We start from the raw sequence: 19,531 nt of genomic DNA, 5'->3' as shown, positions 1-19,531 counted from the left end.
CATCGTATAAATCACCCATGAAAACATCACTCTGCAAACCAGCTCGGCGGTCCTTCATTACATATTCATCTCCAAGTTGCCGCAAAATAACGTTCAGTTTGCAATGCGCAGCGTACAGAATGTCTTTTCCGTAAAATTTACGTCCCGTAGCAACCACCGCATCACGGGAAATATCGGCATATCGCAAACTTGTCTGAGCGAAATTCAGGACAGGCGCGTATATATATTCGTAAATAGTCTCTTGTGTCATACCAACGAACTTCACTGCTCGAGAGCTGAAAGTAGTCCAGAATCTTGAACGTTTTATTTTCTTTCGCACACAATACACCTTCACGCGTCGAGCGCTGAATGATCGCCTACTGAAATCACCCAGGAACAAGGGAAGCGTAAGTACCCCCTCACCTTTTCCCCGCAATTTTCGGGTAACTGAATACCAGCGGGTACAGTACGGCGCTTGCGGGGGGTTCCTTCCCCTCTTCTGCTTGCTCCCAGTAGAAATCAGCACCTTAATAATATGGGAGAAATTGTCTTTATAGATGGCGCCCCAATCAACTTAAGAAAAAAGATGGCGCTGGTGAGGATGTTCGAAAAGAAAGACCTATTCTAGGGATTGGAGAATCACTCAATTTAACTTAACTGTAAAATTGTCTATTAAAGGGTACAAATCAATATGAAAACAACCTCAAAGTAGTGCTATAACTTTATCCCATTAACAGCAAACAATTCCAAATTACAATCAACTGAGCCCCATTAAGTTTAGACAACCACCTAGTCTATAAAAACCTTATACGCCCCAGGGGCATAATTATTTACAACACTTGCTCCCGGGTTCTGGTGGGACGTGTTATCCCTGAAATTTTTGTTATATAAACTTCGGTCTTTTTTGAACAAAATGGCTATATTGGCTATATAAAAAATTCGATCGGACAGATTTGGGGAAAAGAGGGTTGGGGCGGGGGGGGGCTTGTTGTCATTGGATCACTTTTGGCTCTTAAAAACGAAATTATAAGCTTCACTTTCTAATCATTTGGGTCCCCTCCGAAGTTTACACGACCACTTCCACAAAAAACTTTATATGCCCACAGGGCACAAGTTACAACCCTTCCCCTGGGATCTGGGGGGGCTGGTTATGTTGACCCCTAAGTTTTGTTATCTGATCATTGGACTATTTCAAACAAACAGATCACTTTTGACTCATAAAAAGATAACTAGAGTTTTCAATTTCTAATCAAATTAGCCGCTTCGGAAGTTTATACATAGGAATTTATAGCTTGTGGGGCTCTGGCTCTGGGGGTTTGTGTCGACCCCAGATTTTGTTATCTGCCTTTTGAACTATTTTAACAAAATATATAAGAACTAAAGATTTTCATCGGATGGGTTTCGGGAAAAAAGGGCACGGGTGAGGCTAGTTTCCCTCGGATCTTTTTTACCCTTAAAGAAGGAACTAGAATTTTTAATTTCCTCTCAACTGAGTCCCCTCAGAAGTTTATACGGGCATCCCCTTATAATGAACCATACATTCCCCTGGGGATAGCTTACAACGCTGCCATTGGCCCTGGGGGGTTGTTTCGACACCAAAGTTTGTGTTATCTAACCTTTGCACTATTTAAAAACAATGGCTATCTCAACATTTTATAGGATGGCTTTGGAGAAAAAAGGGCATGGGGCTATTTGCCCTCTGATCTCTTTTGACTCCTTAAAAGTGAACTAGAACTTCCATTTTACTAACAAATGAACCTTCTCCGAAGTTTATACGAGCATCCCTTCCTTAAGAACCATATATGTCCCCAGGGCTTATATTACAACACCTGCCTCTGGGCACTGGGGGGCTGTCTCACCACTGGAGGTTTTGTTATCTGAACTTCTTGTAAAATGGCTCTCAAAAAAAAAAATTTCTGACGTATTTGGGGAAAAAGGACATGAAAGGTGGGGACTACTTGCCTTCCAAGCAATTTTGACTCTTAAAAAAGGGCACTAGAATTTCCGATTTCCAATTGAATGAGCCCCCTCCGGAGTTTTTACGACCACCCCTTGCATATGAAGTGCCTCTGGAAAAAAAAATAAAGCATTGGAGCCGTATGGTCTTTAACTATAAAGCCTCTGAAAGACCGAAAGGTCACCATCAGCTGATGATCTGTCAAAAAACTTTAACAATTACTGAAGCATCCTTATCATTAGCAGCTGAGAACTTATGAATAAATACAGAGCAAAATGCAACATTAATTTTTAACTTTAGGGTTGTTTTTCCAGGCGAAGGGGCTTAAAACCACGCCAACTTCTGTGGTACGAGCTCTTTTGTTTCTTACGAAGGACACTAGACTTTGCAATTTCCCTTCTAATTAGCTCTCTCCCAATTTTCAATCATAACTATTTTGAGACGATTACCTCTGAGTAAAAAAAAGAGACACATTATGCTTAACGAACAAGTGATTTTCCTTGTGTTCAAGGCGTTGGGTTGTAATTCTCCTAAATGAAGTTTTCAACCAAGGCAATTCCAGCGCTATACATTTCATATGGACTGTGGTTCACTCTTCTCTAGGTTGCGGAGCAACCTAGTTTGCTCTAGGTTGCTAGGAGCAACCCTGATCTATTTGACGCCTAGTCACGCCATCACTGAATGCACACGGTGAAAAGCACGTTGCGCTGACGCATTGACAGGCCCTTTTGCATGACGAAATGTGCGTTGGAAATTCTTCAATTGTTAACGACCAATTTTTGAATCGTGTTAATGAAATCTTAGAAAATAGCTACTTTGAAACATGATGATTGTAGAGAAGAGCGCCTGAGCAAGTGAAATACAATAAAAAAAAAACTATGTTGACGAGTAAATTAAAAATAATTGAAGGAGAATCTGAAATTTTTGCTTTTACCGTTAAATAGTGGACTTTACCTTACATATACCTGTTATTTCAATAAACAAGCTCAAAGAGTAATCTCTGGCGGACCGTCACCGCTAACCATGATGACGGCGTGCAAGGGCACAAAAGGTTTTTTTTGTGGTGGGTCAATCAAATATGTTTAGCAGCAAGCCAACAGTCATTGGTGCAGCTTTGGGAACTAGTTGCCAGGCTGGGTGGCAACTAAACACCACCAATGGCAGTTTTTTTAACGGAACATTGGTGGAGAAGTTCAAGATCGTGTATCTTTTGAATTTATATTGAATTTAAAAAAAAAATACCAAAAAAAGTTTCCTTATGAAACTGTCAAATTTATACAAAATACCATGAGCATCTATTAATAGTTTTTTATTCCTAGGCTCCTGAAAGTACTAAATTTACTTTGCATGTATTACCATTTTTTACATATCATTTGATCTTCCTCGTTTAAATTACAATTTTTATTTTTATTGTGACATAATATGTCATTAACATGGATCCTCAGGACCAAAGAGAGGGCCTTTTTATCCCCTAATCATTCTTGAATCATGAAATGGCAGCTGAAAGCGACAATTTCTGTTCAAAATAGCAGTCCTCAGCCATTTTACTACCATAGGCTGAATAAAAGCTGCCAGAATGATAGTGCGTTTGGATAGCTACAAGGAAACGACAGCACATATCACTTCAAGCTTGCAAAGATGCGTATGCTCTAAATATCCAATTATAAATTATACTGCACTATTACCATTTCTAAATTACCCATTAAGTTTTTGGCTTAGAATATGTCAGTTGAGAAAACATAATGAATTTCTTTATCAACGAGTAGGCTGGTGAAAACACATGGACTCAGCCAATATACTTACGAAGCACAATCAATTTACTGACTGTTCGGCTTACCATAGGGTGATGAATTTGACAAACAGGAACAGAAGTAAAAACTTCTTCGTATTTGCTTCTGTTACCAGTCCAACTAACTGGGAGACCTAGTTGAGATAGCTCAGAGTTTTTGCATGTGCCTTCATCCAAATCATAGATTTTCCGATCCTGAAAATTAAGATTTAATAGTAAAGCATGCACATTTCATGAAAGATGCACTTTTGTTCAGGAAATTTACCTCTAGCAAGCATGAAGTGCCTAAGCGGGTGCTTCAACTCAAAATTAGGCATCGTTTCTAAAATATAATGACAGAAAACGACCAAGGGTTCAAAAAGAATGTTCGGAGGAAGAAGCTTGTAAATATTTTCTAGTGATTTTTTCTACAGAAACAAGCTACTGTTTCCCCAAATGCTACCAATTTCCATACACTTTGTATATATCTTTTCTTCTAGGAAGTGGGGGGGCAGCTTACGGTATCTATGTCTTCTTTTGATTATATCAGTGCCACTCCTGGATTAGTTTAGACAAACTAAAAAGGACATTCAAAAGACGTTCCCTTTCAAAAGAGACAATAGAGGAAACGAACCTGGTTCCTATTTGTTGTAGTAATTAATTCTAATTCTGCATATTTACTTACCCATTTACCTCGGATTTTCACAACTTAATTAAAATTCAGATGCTTTAAATCATAGGCAGCAAAGTAGAGTTACCTACATAAAGAATGGATAAGCCTTCAAGACAATCCTGTATTTCTTTTCCCTGGCCATTACCTATAGAAGGAAAAATAATATGTTATACAACAGTGCTTTTCCATTTATAGAATTTAAGAGACAAACTGGTTATTGAATACCCGCGACATACCCGAGTCTCTAAATAAGGGTCAACCTTGTGAGTGACAGTTGGGATGAGGTCAATGCTGGAAAGAGTCAACAGACCGGAGCTTAGCCAGCAAATAAAAAAAAATACGCTCAGTATATAATGCACGTTTCTTTGACGTGATGCCATTATATAACCTTAGATTGCCTATATCGTTTGAATGATGTTAACCGTGTAGTTTTAATCATGGGTTATGTGAATTCTGTCGGTGGAACAAGACAAAAAAGAAACAACAGACTTTAAATAATAAAAATCTGAATATTTTGGCTCCACGCCCGGGAGATTTTATAAACGAGAAAAGGTTAAATTAAATTAAACGCAGCATATAAAGAAAATAATACACACACAAAACAAATAAATAAATAAAACCCACATCTTAATAATTTCCAAAATGCTGCAATCTCTGTAAATATCTTGAATAAGCCTACATAAATGTCAAAATATTGTATCTCTTATAATTTCAGTTTGACAATGAGGTATAGAAAAAAATAAAATACTGTATATATATATATATATATATATATATATATATATATATATATATATATATATATATATATATATATATATATATACTTCCCAGCATTATTTAAAAAAAGATCAGAAATTAAATATAAAAAAACAAGTTTTTCAGCTGCAACAGCAGCAACATCAAAACTTTAAACGAACAGAAAATTTTACGTATACGATTGGGTTCACCCCCTAGTCAATACCTTGCTCTTTAAGCTAAGGATTTTTTAGTACTTTCAAAAGAGCTATTTATTCTAATTAACGGCTTTTGTGATTAAGGGGTCATTTTTAAAGAATTGGAGCAAAATTCGAACTTTCGCTTAAAGAGCAAGGTATTGACTAGGGGGCGAACCCCTTAATATACGTATTCAAAATATATGAATATAGAAGTTCGTTACGTAAGTTAATTCGTAAGTTACGTATATTTATTACTAATAAAAACGTTCGTAAATAAAATTAAACAAGTTTTGAGAAAGCCATTTAACCAAATAAAAGTAAATTAATATGCAAATTTTGTTTTAATTATGTACGGTGAGCCAAGATCAAAACGTGCATTTTTTCAAAAACGTTCAAAAATTAAATAAAAAAACAAGTTTTTTTTTTAACTGAAAGTAAGGAGCGACATTAAGACTTAAAACGAACAGAAATTATTCCGTATATGAAAGAGGCTGTCCCCTCCTCAACGCCTCGCTCTTTACGCTAAAGTTTGACTTTCTCACAACTCTATTTTTTTTAAACAATGAAAAACTTTTAGCATAAAGAGCGAGGCGTTGAGGAGGGGACAGCCTCTTTTTTATACGGAATAATTTCTTTTAGTTTTAAGTTTTAATAGCGCTCCTTACTTTCAGTTAAAAAAACTTGTTTTTTTTAAATTTAATACTGGAAACAGTCGACAGACTGCAGCTTAGTTAGCAAATAAAAATCCATTCAATATATTACACATAGGTTTCTTTGACCTGATACCATATGCAGTCTTAGACTGCCTATATATATATATATATATATATATATATATATATATATATATATATATATATATATATATATATATATATATATATATATATATATAAATATATATATATATATATATATATATATATATATATATATATATATATATATATATATATATATATATATATATATATATATATATATATATATATATATATATATATATGTTAAACACAGATGGCTTTATATAGAGCGGAAGAAGATAGTACATTTTAAATGCAGGATTGGGAAAGGATTCTTTTGAACGAAAAAGAACTAAAACTACAGAATTATGCTCCTAACAGAGCAATGGAAAAGGGAGTTTTTTGTTTTACATAATAGAAAAAAGCGTGCTTTGCCGTTTCTATCGAATATACGCATCATATTTTAAGCTTTGTGTTGTTGGAGGGGGGCTAAGCCCCTCCTGAAATTTGAATTTACTAGTAAAACGTTTTTCTTTAATTTTTTTTGGGAAATAAAAGAATGAAAAGTGTACTCACATTGAAAATTGACGAATCCATTGTTTTCAAAAGTTAATAATATATGGTGTACTATAAACAATGTACTAATATGAACTACAATGAAAATTACTCCTTATATCCGAATCCAACTACCAATCAAGTTAGTATGACTGCCACTCTCTCTTACCGTCTGACCCCAAAAAAATGCGTTTTACCTCATAAGAAACCTGTCTGATAAGCCAATGTACCGGTCCTAGTAATAGGTGAATGACCCTGGTAAGCCAATATACCGGTTAAACTGCACACATACCCATGCCTCAGGCTTGTGAAAGTGCATGTGTATTCAGTGGTACTAGATGCCTTACTACTAGCGTCCCTCATATGCGTAATAATTTCTGTTCGTTTTATTGTTGGTCCTTACTTTCAGTTGAAACAACTTGGTATTTTTTCATTTAATCAAACAGTTCATGGTAAAGAACTGTAAGTAAGGAGCGACCGGCTCAATAGGAACTAAAACTCTAAAAAAACGAAATTTTATACCGATTGATACATCAAAAGAATCGTATTTGTATGTTTATTTCAAATATATAAGATTCGTCAAGTTTAGTCCTGCCCATCAAAAGTAACGAGTCTGAGAATATTTGCCGTATTTTAGAAAAAAGAGGAAAACACCTTAAATGTCATAGAATATCAATGAAGATATCACCATCTGTTTCAGCGTATCAGATAACCTTACTGCAGAGGTTCTAAGCTCCTCTCTGCAAAAATATAGAATTTTGTATTTTTTGCCAGAAGAATGATCACGGATGACAATTTATTTATTTATCCCAGGGATGGTCGTATCGACCCAGTAGTCCTAGAATATTTCGAGAAGGTTCATTCGAACGGAAATTGAAAGTTCTAGTGCCCTTTTAAAGTGACCAAATAAACTGGAGGGCAACTAATCCCCCTGTCACGCTCATTGTTCCCCCTAAGTCACTCGATCAAAATTTTGAGATAACCATTTTGTTCAACATAGTAAAAAAAATATAAAAACTATGTCTTTAGATGTAAATCGACCTCCACAGTCCACAGGAGAAGGGCTGCAAGCTGTGAAATATGCCCATTGTTTACATATAGTATTTGTTAATGGGAAGTATAAAACCATTTGTTTTGGGGGGGGGGGGGTTGTGCTTGGAGTGGATTTCTATGGGTATAATCATCCATGGGGAGGGAAAATTCTGGGGAGTGAATATTCCAGGGGAAATGTTACTCTAGGGGGTTTTGACAGAGACACTGTTCGAAATTCTTGTTAATTTTCTTACATTCTCTTTGCCAAATTTTTTATGTGGAGATGTTCCGGGGGAATTAACCAAGGGCTTTTTATCAGCGTATTTTGTTTTCTGGGAAAAAATTTCCACGGAAGGGGGGTATTTCTGGAGTGATCGAGAAACCGATTAGAAATCAGTTTCTGGGGAGTGAATATTCCAGGGGAAATACTACACTGGGGGGATTCGACAGAAAGACTGTGCGAAATTCTTTTTAATTGTCTTACATTCTCTTTGCAAAATTTTTTTATGTGGAGATGTTCCGGGGGAGTTATCCAGAGGTTTTCATTTTGTCGCCAAAGTCACCCGATCAAAATCTTGGTTAGCCATTTTGTTCAACATAGTAAAAAAATATACAAATTATGTTTTAGGTGTAAAATGACCTCCACAGTACCCAGGGGAAGGGCTACAAAGATAATTTTTCAGGGTGAATCGTCAACAAGCAATTTTACAGGGATAAAGGATTCTCAGAGATTATGGAACAGTCTGGAGGGGATTTGACGTGGAGGGTGCACTTTACGTTGGATGAAATTGCCACGGAGGACTTTTCCATGAGAAGGAGGGTATATTTCATAGAGGGTGAGCCAGATTTATCAGTATTACTTGAAAAACAAACAGAAATTACGCCATATATGAAGGGTTGCCCCCTTATCAATACCTTACTCTTTACGCTAAAGTTTGACTGTTTACTCAAGTTGAAACACGGGGGCATTTTAATTAGAACACGAAGCTTTTTTTAAATTCCTAGCAGCTTCAGCGTAAAGAGCAAGGTATTGAAGAGGGGGCAACCCTATATATATGCCAAAATTAATATCCAATTTTTGTTTCATGCAGGGTGAGCCAAATCCAAACCTGCATTATTTGGAAAACATTTGGAAATTAAATAAAAAAAATTTTTTTAACTGAAACTAAAACTTAAATTGAACAGAAATTATTCAGTATATAAAAGGGGTTGTCCCCTCCTCATCGCCCCGCTCTTTACGCTAAAGTTTTTATTGTTTTAAAAAGTAGAGTTGTGACGAATAGTCAAATTTTAGCGTAAAGAGCAGGGCGTTGAGGAGGAGACAGTCGCTTTCATATACGGAATAATTTTTGTTTATTTTAAGTTTTAATGTCGCTCCTTATTTTCAGTTAAGGAAAATTTGTTTTTTTTTTTACTTAATTTCAAACAGTAATGTGTTACATAATAGTCACCAAACAAGTGTCAGCCTTGTGACTGAAATCGGGATGAGGTCAATCAAACAGTTCGTGGTAACGAACTGTAAGTAAGGGGCGACCCGGCTCAATGGTAACCGAAACTCTAGAAAAAGGTATTTTGATACAAATAGATGCACCAAAAGAATCAGATTTTAATGCTGATTTCAAATATATAAGTTTCATCAAGTTTAGTCCTACCCATCAAAAGTTACGCGCCTGAGAAAATTTGGCTGATTTCCAAAAATAGGGGGAAAGGACCCCCTAAAAGTTATAGAACCTTAATGAAAATCACACCATCATATTCCGCGTATCAGAGAACTCTACTGTAGAGGTTTCAAGATCCTATCTACAAAATGTGGAATTCTTTATTTTTTGCCAGAAGAAAGATCACGGGTGCGTGTTTATTTTTTTTCCCCAGGGGTGATCGTATCGACCCAGTGGTCCTACAATATCGTGGGAGGGCTCATTGGAATGGAAAATAAAAGTTCTAGTGCCCTTTTAAGTGACCAAAAAAATGGAGGGCAACTAGGCCCCTCCCACGCTCATTTTTTCCCAAAGTCACCCGATCAAAATTTTGAGATAGCCATTTTATTCAGCATTTTCGAAAATATTATACGTATGTCTTTTAGAATGACTTAATCCCCCGAAGTTCCCGGAGGGAGGGCTGAAAGTTATGAACTTTACCCAATGCTAACATATAGTATTGGTTATTGGGAAGTATACAGACGTTTTCAGGGAGATTTTTCCTGTTTGTGGGGGGGGGGGTGGGTCGGGGGTTATGTGGGAGGATCTATCCATGAAGGAAATTTTCATGGGGGAAGGGACATTGCTATGAAGGGGACGCCGGACTTCCCAGCTTTATTTAAAAAAAGATCAGAAATTAAATATAAAAAAACAAGTTTTTCAGCTGCAACAGCAGCAACATCAAAACTTTAAACGAACAGAAAATTTTACATATATGATTGGGTTCACCAATACCTCGCTCTTTAAGCCAAAGATTTTTTAGTACTTTCAAAAGAGCTATTTATTCTAATTAACGGCCTTTGTGATTAAGCGGTCATTTTTAAAGAATTGGAACAAATTTCGAACTTTCGCTTAAAGAGCAAGGTATTAACTAGGGGGCGAACCCCCTAATATACGTATTAAAAATATATGAATATAGAAGTTCGTTACGTAAGTTAATTCGCAAGTTACGTATAATTATTACTAATAAAGACGTTTGTAAATAAAATTAAATAATTTTCTAGAAAGCCATTTAACCAAATAAAAGTAAATTAATATGCAAATTTTGTTTTAATTATGTACGGTGAACCAAGATCAAAACGTGCATTTTTTCAAAAACGTTCAAAAATTAAATAAAAAAACAAGTTTTTTTTTAACTGAAAGTAAGGAGCGACAATAAGACTTAAAACGAACAGAAATTATTCCGTATATGAAAGAGGCTGTCCCTCCTCAACGCCTCGCTCTTTACGCTAAAGTTTGACTTTCTCACAACTCTATTTTTTAAAACAATAAAAAACTTAGCGTAAAGAACGAGGCGTTGAGGAGGGGGCAGCCCCTTACATATACGGAATAATTTCTTTTAGTTTTAAGTTATAATGTTGCCCCTTACTTTCAGTTCAACAAACTTGTTTTTTTTTATTTAATACTGGAAACAGGCATCAGGCATCAGGTCAAAGAAACCTATGTATAATATATTGAATGGATTTTTATTTGCTAACTAAGCTGCAGTCTGTCAACTGTTTCCAGTATTAAATAAAAAAAACAAGTTTTTTTAACTGAAAGTAAGGAGCAATATTAAAACTTAAAACTAAAAGAAATTATTCCGTATATGAAAGAGGCTGTCCCCTCCTCAACGCCTCGCTCTTTATGCTACAGTTTTTCATTGTTTATAAAAAATAGAGTTGTGAGAAAGTCAAACTTTAGCGTAAAGAGCGAGGCGTTGAGGAGGGGACAGCCACTTTCATATACGGAATAATTTCTGTTCGTTTTAAGTCTTATTGTCGCTCCTTACTTTCAGTTAAAAAAAAACTTGTTTTTTTATTTAATTTTTGAACGTTTTTGAAAAAATGCACGTTTTGATCTTGGTTCACCGTACATAATTCAAATAAAATTGTCACAATAATATACTTTTATTTGGTTAAATGGCTTTCTCAAAACTTTTTTAATTTTATTTACGAATGTTTTTATTAGTAATAAATATATATAACTTGTGAATTTATTTACGTATCAAACTTTTATATTCGTATATTTTAATACGTATATTAGGGGGTTCGCCCCCTAGTTAATACCTTGCTCTTTAAGCGAAAGTTCGAATTTTGTTCCAATTCTTTAAAAATGACCGCTTAATCACAAAAGCCGTTAATTAGAATAAATAGCTCTTTTGAAAGTACTAAAAAATCTTTAGCTTAAAGAGCGAGGTATTGACTAGGGGGTGAACCCAATCATATATGTAAAATTTTCTGTTCCTTTAAAGTTTTGATGTTGCTGCTGTTGCAGCTGAAAAACTTGTTTTTTTATATTTAATTTCTGATCTTTTTTTAAATAATGCTGGGAAATCCGGCGTCCGCTTCATAGCAATGTTCTTTCCCCCATGAAAACTTCCTTCATGGAAATATGCTCCCATATAATCCCCGACCCCCCCCCCCCCACAAACAGGAAAAATCTCCCCTTAAAACGTCTTATACTTCCCAATAACCAATACTATATGTTAGCATTGGGTAAAGTTCATAACTTTCAGCCCTCCCTCCGGGAACTTCGGGGGATTAAGTCATTCTAAAAGACATACTTATAATATTTTCGAAAATGCTGAATAAAATGGCTATCTGAAAATTTTGATCGGGTGACTTTGGGAAAAAATGAGCGTGGGAGGGGGCTTAGTTGCCCTCCATGTTTTTTGGTCACTTAAAAAGGGCACTAGAACTTTTAATTTTCATTCCAATGAACCCTTCTACGATTTTCTAGGACCACTGGGTCAATGCAATCACCTCTGGGGAAAAAAATAAACACGCACCCGTGATCTTTCTTCTGGCAAAAAATAAAGAATTCCACATTTTGTAGATAGGATCTTGAAACCTCTAAAGTAGAGTTCTCTGACACGCGGAATATGATGGTGTGATTTTCATTAAGGTTCTATAACTTTTAGGGGGTCTTACCCCCTTTTTTGGAAATCAGCCAAATTTTCTCAGGCACCTAACTTTTGATGGGTAGGACTAAACTTGATGAAACTTATATATTTGAAATCAGCAATAAAATTTGATTCTTTTGGTGCATCTATTTGTATCAAAATACCTTTTTCTAGAGTTTCGGTTACCATTGAGCCGGGTCGCCCCTTACTTACAGTTCGTTACCACGAACTGTTTGATTGACCTCATCCCGATTTCAGTCACAAGGCTGACACTTGTTTGGTGACTATTATGTAACACATTACTGTTTGAAATTAAGTAAAAAAAAAAACAAATTTTCCTTAACTGAAAATATGGAGCGACATTAAAACTTAAAATAAACAAAAATTATTCCGTATATGAAAGCGACTGTCTCCTCCTCAACGCCCTGCTCTTTACGCTAAAATTTGACTATTCGTCACAACTCTACTTTTTAAAACAATAAAAACTTTAGCGTAAAGAGCGGGGCGATGAGGAGGGGACAACCCCTTTCATATACTGAATAATTTCTGTTCAATTTAAGTTTTAGTTTCAGTTAAAAAAAAAAAATTTATTTAATTTCTAAATGTTTTCCAAATAATGCAGGTTTGGATTTGGCTCACCCTGCATGAAACAAAAATTGGATATTAATTTTGGCATATATATAGGGTTGCCCCCTCTTCAATACCTTGCTCTTTACGCTGAAGCTGCTAGGAATTTAAAAAAAGCTTCGTGTTCTAATTAAAATGCCCCCGTGTTTCAACATGAGTAAACAGTCAAACTTTAGCGTAAAGAGTAAGGTATTGATAAGGGGGCGCTGAGAATCCTTTATCCCTGTAAAATTGCTTGTTGACGATTCACCCTGAAAAATTATCTTTGTAGCCCTTCCCCTGGGTACTGTGGAGGTCATTTTACACCTAAAACATAATTTGTATATTTTTTTACTATGTTGAACAAAATGGCTAACCAAGATTTTGATCGGGTGACTTTGGCGACAAAATGAAAACCTCTGGATAATTCCCCCGGAACATCTCCACATAAAAAAATTTTGCAAAGAGAATGTAAGACAATTAAAAAGAATTTTGCACAGTGTTTCTGTCGAATCCCCCCAGTGTAGCATTTCCCCTGGAATATTCACTCCCCAGAAACTGATTTCTAATCGGTTTCTCGATCACTCCAGAAATGCCCCCTTCCGTGGAAATTATTTCCCAGAAAACAAAATACGCTGATAAAAAGCCCTTGGATAATTCCCCCGGAACATCTCCACATGAAAAATTTGGCAAAGAGAATGTAAGACAATTAAAAAGAATTTCGAACAGTGTCTCTGTCAAAACCCCCTAGAGTAACATTTCCCCTGGAATATTCACTCCCCAGAATTTTCCCTCCCCATGGATGATTATCCCCATAGAAATCCACTCCAAGCACACCCCCCCCCCCAAAAAAAATGGTTTTATACTTCCCATTAACAAATACTATATGTAAACAATGGGCATATTTCACAGCTTGCAGCCCTTCTCCTGTGGAGTGTGGAGGTCAATTTACATCTAAAGACATAGTTTTTATATTTTTTTACTATGTTGAACAAAATGGTTATCTCAAAATTTTGATCGAGTGACTTAGGGGGAACAATGAGCGTGACAGGGGGATTAGTTGCCCTCCAGTTTATTTGGTCACTTTAAAAGGGCACTAGAACTTTCAATTTCCGTTCGAATGAACCTTCTCGAAATATTCTAGGACTACTGGGTCGATACGACCATCCCTGGGATAAATAAATAAATTGTCATCCGTGATCATTCTTCTGGCAAAAAATACAAAATTCTATATTTTTGCAGAGAGGAGCTTAGAACCTCTGCAGTAAGGTTATCTGATACGCTGAAACAGATGGTGATATCTTCATTGATATTCTATGACATTTAAGGTGTTTTCCTCTTTTTTCTAAAATACGGCAAATATTCTCAGACTCGTTACTTTTGATGGGCAGGACTAAACTTGACGAATCTTATATATTTGAAATAAACATACAAATACGATTCTTTTGATGTATCAATCGGTATAAAATTTCGTTTTTTTAGAGTTTCGGTTACTATTGAGCCGGGTCGCTCCTTACTTACAGTTCTTTACCATGAACTGTTTGATTAAATGAAAAAATACCAAGTTGTTTCAACTGAAAGTAAGGACCAACAATAAAACGAACAGAAATTATTACGTATATGAGGGACGCTAGTAGTAAGGCATCTAGTACCACTGAATAGACATGCACTTTCACAAGCCTGAGGCATGGATATACGTGTAGTTTAACTAGTACATTGGCATTCCAGGGTCTCTCATCTATTACTATGCACGTTACATTTGATTAGCTGCGCACAGGTTTTTTATGAGGTAACACGCATTTTTTTGGGGTCAGATGGTGAGGGAGACTAGCGGTCACACACTAACTTGATTAGTAGTTTGATTCGGACGTAAGAAGTAATTTTCTCTGTAGTTCATATTAGTACATTGTTTATAGTACACCATATATTATTAACTTTTGAAAACAATTGATTCGTCAATTTTCAATGTGAGTACACTTTTTCATTCTTTTATTTCCCAAAAAAATTAAAGAAAGATGTTTTACTAGTAAATTCAAATTTCAGAGGGACTTAGCCCCCCCCTCCAACAATACAAAGCTTAAAATATGATGCGTATATTCGATAGAAACGGCAAAGCACGCTTTTTTCTATTATGTAAAACAAAAAACTCCCTTTTCCATTGGTCTGTTAGGAGCATAATTTTGTAGTTTTAGTTCTTTTTCGTTCAAAAGAATCCTTTCCCAATCCTGCATTTAAAATGTACTATCTTCTTCCGCTCTAAATAAAGCCATCTGTGTTTAACATGTTACCAAAGAGGGGATGATTTCAAAACAACATTCCGCTGCAACCCGGATCTAATTACTCTAGCTGTTATCGGTCTGATGTGATCTGTTCGCGGTATGCGTCGTATCGGGATTAAGAAAAAAAAAGACGGATATGCGCGATTCAAGACTCATTGACAAAAGAGTTTGTTTTTTGACCAAATTAGAGAGATATTTTTCAATTGTATTTGATGAAAGTAAATGGATTTCATAGATGATTAAGATGCTTTTATAAAAATATATGACAGGGAAGAGGGCAATGAATCAATTCTAACACAGTTTTTCTTTACTTGGTATCCGTTAAAAACGAAATTTTTGTGTTAAATAAGTAATTCTTGTATCTTTTAAAAGAGCTTTACGGGGTTTGAGAGAGACTCTGTTCCTTGATTCCGTGTGGTTAGAGGGGATTCTTTGTGCAGACTAATTTTTTCTTCTGTAAAAAAGGGAATTGTTTTTTTTTTTCATGCTAAATTTTGCCTTCTTTTTAAGAGAGGATTCCTACAATTACCCTCCCCTGGAAAAGAGAGCCAAGACTAACGGTCTTGTTCCTATACAACGAGTGGAGATAGACGATTCATCGGGGGCCCCTCATATCTATTACAAACCGACGCTGCCTTCTCAAAACTCACCAGTGCCAGTTCCTATGCAGCCATGTAGAAAACTGAGAAGAAAATGGATAGTTGCTCACATGATGGGGAGCCTCACTGGCTCACCTGTACAAGCCAGTGACATCGCCACCACATCTATGCAAGAAACGGATGGCACTCAACAGCAGTCTGAATTTGGAAATGTGAGTATTTTCACCTCTAGCTTCTACCTATTTCTATCCAACTTTTTTTTTAAAGTATTTTCTTTTCGCCATTTTTCAACATCGTAAAAGTGTATGTCAGAGATATTAAAATGTTAAAATGATGGTACGTGTTAAATATTCGGGAAACATACGAGTAGAAAAAATGCTTCACTACAGATAAGGCAATTGTGTTTTTGTGAACTTTCTGAGGGAGGAGGGGGTAACTTTTCAGTTTAAATAATTCTATGAGGAATTGGGTTTTGTTGGATTGTATGGAAAAATGGTACGTGTTAAATATTCGGGAAACATACGAGTAGAAAAAATGCTTCACTACGGATAAGGCTATTGTGTCTTTCTGAGGGAGGAGGAGGTAACTTTTTAGTTTAAAAAATTTGTTTATGAATAGAAAAATACTTCACTACAGATATGGCTAGTATCGAACTACAATGAAAATTACTCCTTATATCCGAATCCAACTCTAATCAAGTTAGTGTGACCGCCACTCTCTCTTACCGTCTGACCCCAAAAAAATGCGTGGTACCTCATAAAAAACCCGTCTGCTAAGCCAATGTACTGTTCCTAGTAATAGATGAATGACCCTGGTAAGTCAATATACCGGTTAAACTGCAAGCATATCCATGCCTCAGGCTTGTGAAAGTGCATGAGTATTCAGTGGTACTAGATGCCTTACTACTGACGCTACTCTTCCAAAACACCTCGCTTTTTACGCTGAAATTTTTAGTGCTTAAAAAAAGCTTCTTATTGTTCTAATCAAACAAACATAGTATTTCAGGAGTCATTCTTAAAGAATTTGGGCAGGATTCAAACTTTAACGTAAAGAGCGGTGTGTTTTGGAAGAGTAACCTCCCTCAAATACGTATTAATATCTGTTCGTTTTAAGTTTTAATGCTCCTCCTTACTTTCAGTGGAAAAAACTTGTTTTTTTATTTAATTTTTGATGGTCTTTTAAATAGTTCCGGGAAATCTACCTACTCCTTCACGGAAAAATCCTTTCTCCCCAAGGATTTATTCTATCAACTATTCAATCCTGGTGAAAATTTACAACGGACAATTACCCTTAAAATCTCCACGCGTAAAATTGAGTTGGCGATGAGAAAGCAAGACATGAGAAGAATTTCGTATGAGAATTCAGGCAAATTTCCCCAGTGCAAAATTTTCGCTGAAAAATTCACCCCCTGAAAACTTTCCTCCCCAAGGAAAATTATCCCGGTGAAAAATACTACCAGCAGATATTTCACCCCTTCCCCGAAAAACGTAAGACTAATTCCCAATAACAAATGCTATATGTAAGCAATGGGCAAATTTTGTAACTTAAAGACCTTTCCCCATGGCTGTGGGAGGGTCGCGATATCACCAGAGGCGTAGTTATTCGGCCTTTCAACTATGCTGAACAAAATGGCTATCTTATAATTTTGGTCAGATGATTTTGAGAAAAAAGGGGCGTTGGAGGGGTCTAGTTACCCTCGAATTTTTTGGTCACTTTAAAAGTGCACTAGAACTTTTAATTTCCCTTCGAATTATTCTTCCTGTGACATTCTAGGACCCCTGGGTCAACACGATCACCCCTGAGAAAAAAAAATTAAAAAATAAACACGCATTCGAGGTCGTTCTTCTGGCAAAAATACAAAATTCCATATTTTTGCAGATAGGAGCTTAAAACCTATACAGTAGGAGTTTCTGATACGCTGAATCTGATGGTGTGATTTTCGTTAAGATTTTGTGACTTTTAGGGGGGTGTTTTTTCGTTTCTTCAAAAATCAGGCAAATTTTTTCAAGCTCATAACCTTTGATGGGTAATATTAAACTTAATAAAACCTATATATTTGAAATCAGCATAAACCTTTGCCTTTAGAACAGGCTCATTTGGTTGAAAATTGGAGGTCGTCAAAAGTAATGGAGGGTATTTAGCCCCCTCTTCTACAACTCCTCCTTTCACCAAACACATCTGATTGAAATTACAAGATAGTGATTTTTTTCAAATAGTCCAAAGAACATATAATAATGTCTCTAGGGATGACACAACCCCCCAGCGTCCTGGGGATGCGGTTGTAAGTTATTTTTGGAGGGCATATAAGGTTTTTATTGAATGGGTGGTCGTATAAACATCAGATGGCACTGATTTGATTTAAAATTGGAAGTTATAGTTCCCTTTTGAAGGGTCAAATTGACTTGAGAGCAAAAAGCCTTCCCCCCTCCACGCTCAGCAATTGCCTTAACACCTCCAATAAAAATTTGGCGATAAAAATTTTATGGAGATAATAATAATCCTCAAAATTCAAAAGTTCGTGTGGATGTGGAATTTGAAACTTAGAAAGTTCAATTTAAAGTCATAAATAAACGGAAATTTCTGCATTTAAAGAGTTTGATATCGCGTTAGCTAACTTCAAAAATTATCCTCATTGGCCAGTAAAGATACTAAAAGTTTCCAAGGATAGCAAAGAAAAGCCATCATATTTGGTATATTCTACAGTTACTGTAACTGACGATACTAATTGCATTAAGTCGAAACTTTTAGGGAACGTTTAGGAGGAGTTTCAATTAAACTAAAAACCTATATGCATGCAGGTATTAAAAGGGAATATAAGCACTACACGGCATATAAGGACATAGGCAGTGATGCTCTATCATAGCCAGTAATATCATTGATATTTTAAAGGGGCTAATTTGATTGAAAATTAAAATTTATAGTGCCCTTTTAAAAGTCAAAAATGATTGGAGGGCAATCAGCCCTCTACTTTAGCTCACAATTTTCCAGACATTTCCAATCAAAATTTCAAGACAGCCATTTTGTTCAGCATAGCTGAATGATCTAGTAACTATATCTCTACGGTTATTTGGTTGGTCAATCCCCCACAGTTATGTAATTTGCCCATTATGCTTTAAAAGTAAATGTTGCTTCAAAATTGAACCAAAACACACTATTTGTTTGCTGCTTGCCCATAAGACATCTCAGCAATATAACAAGAACGATTAAGGGTATTCAGTTCAAATATTCGGGGCTACTTCTATTACTACTTCTGATCTTAAAATTTTATTAAATCAAAAGAGTGGAATTGTATCCAGGCTGTGAAAGAGCATAGATATAATTTTTTGGGATGGTATTAACTTTTATTTATCAGTTCAACTAGAGGATGTGTATGACTAAATTAAACAAGGGTGCCGGCAGAAAATTTTCCAGAGGAGGGGCCGAACTCCAAAACATCAGTGGTGGTTTTGTGACAGGGAATATATTTCAGGAATGTTTTTTTCGATGGAAGAAGTTTATTTTTAAATACTTTTAGGAAAAAAATCTCAAATAAAAAGAGCAATTAAATTGCATGCAAAATGAAACAAAACACAGTAAATTTTAAATCGCAAGGAATCCTTGCGAAGGGATCAATTTGTTTAATCAATAATATATTTAATTATTATGCATTTAATCTTAAAAGAAATCCAACTCAAACCAAAATTACAGAAAGATTGCTTCCGTAGATTATAACAGATGTAGACTTAAGGGCTTTATGCAATTTCCTACGCCTTAGAATAGTTTATAGAAGGAGTAGAGATACTCAAAAATCATCTTGCCTGCATAGATACTGCATTTTGATT

The 19,531-nt window shown here is 35.7% G+C and overlaps 1 protein-coding gene across 1 annotated transcript in view; it reads right to left on the bottom strand.

Annotated features, from left to right (window-relative positions):
- Positions 1-19,531, bottom strand: part of LOC148939663 (G protein-coupled receptor Mth-like) — a 152,721-nt gene that overhangs the window by 89,432 nt on the left and 43,758 nt on the right. The window contains exon 2 of the mRNA XM_089106940.1: positions 3,774-3,920. Within this exon, the coding sequence (XP_088963066.1) occupies positions 3,774-3,920 (147 nt within the window). The remainder of the gene's footprint in view (positions 1-3,773; positions 3,921-19,531) is intronic.

This window comes from Artemia sp. Qi Xiang Cuo, chromosome 21 (assembly GCF_049724085.1).
Source record: "Artemia sp. Qi Xiang Cuo chromosome 21, ASM4972408v1, whole genome shotgun sequence".
NCBI lineage: Eukaryota > Metazoa > Arthropoda > Branchiopoda > Anostraca > Artemiidae > Artemia > Artemia sp. Qi Xiang Cuo.
The sequence above is the reverse complement of the archived record's forward strand: the minus strand, read 5'-3'. Positions and strand labels throughout refer to the sequence as shown.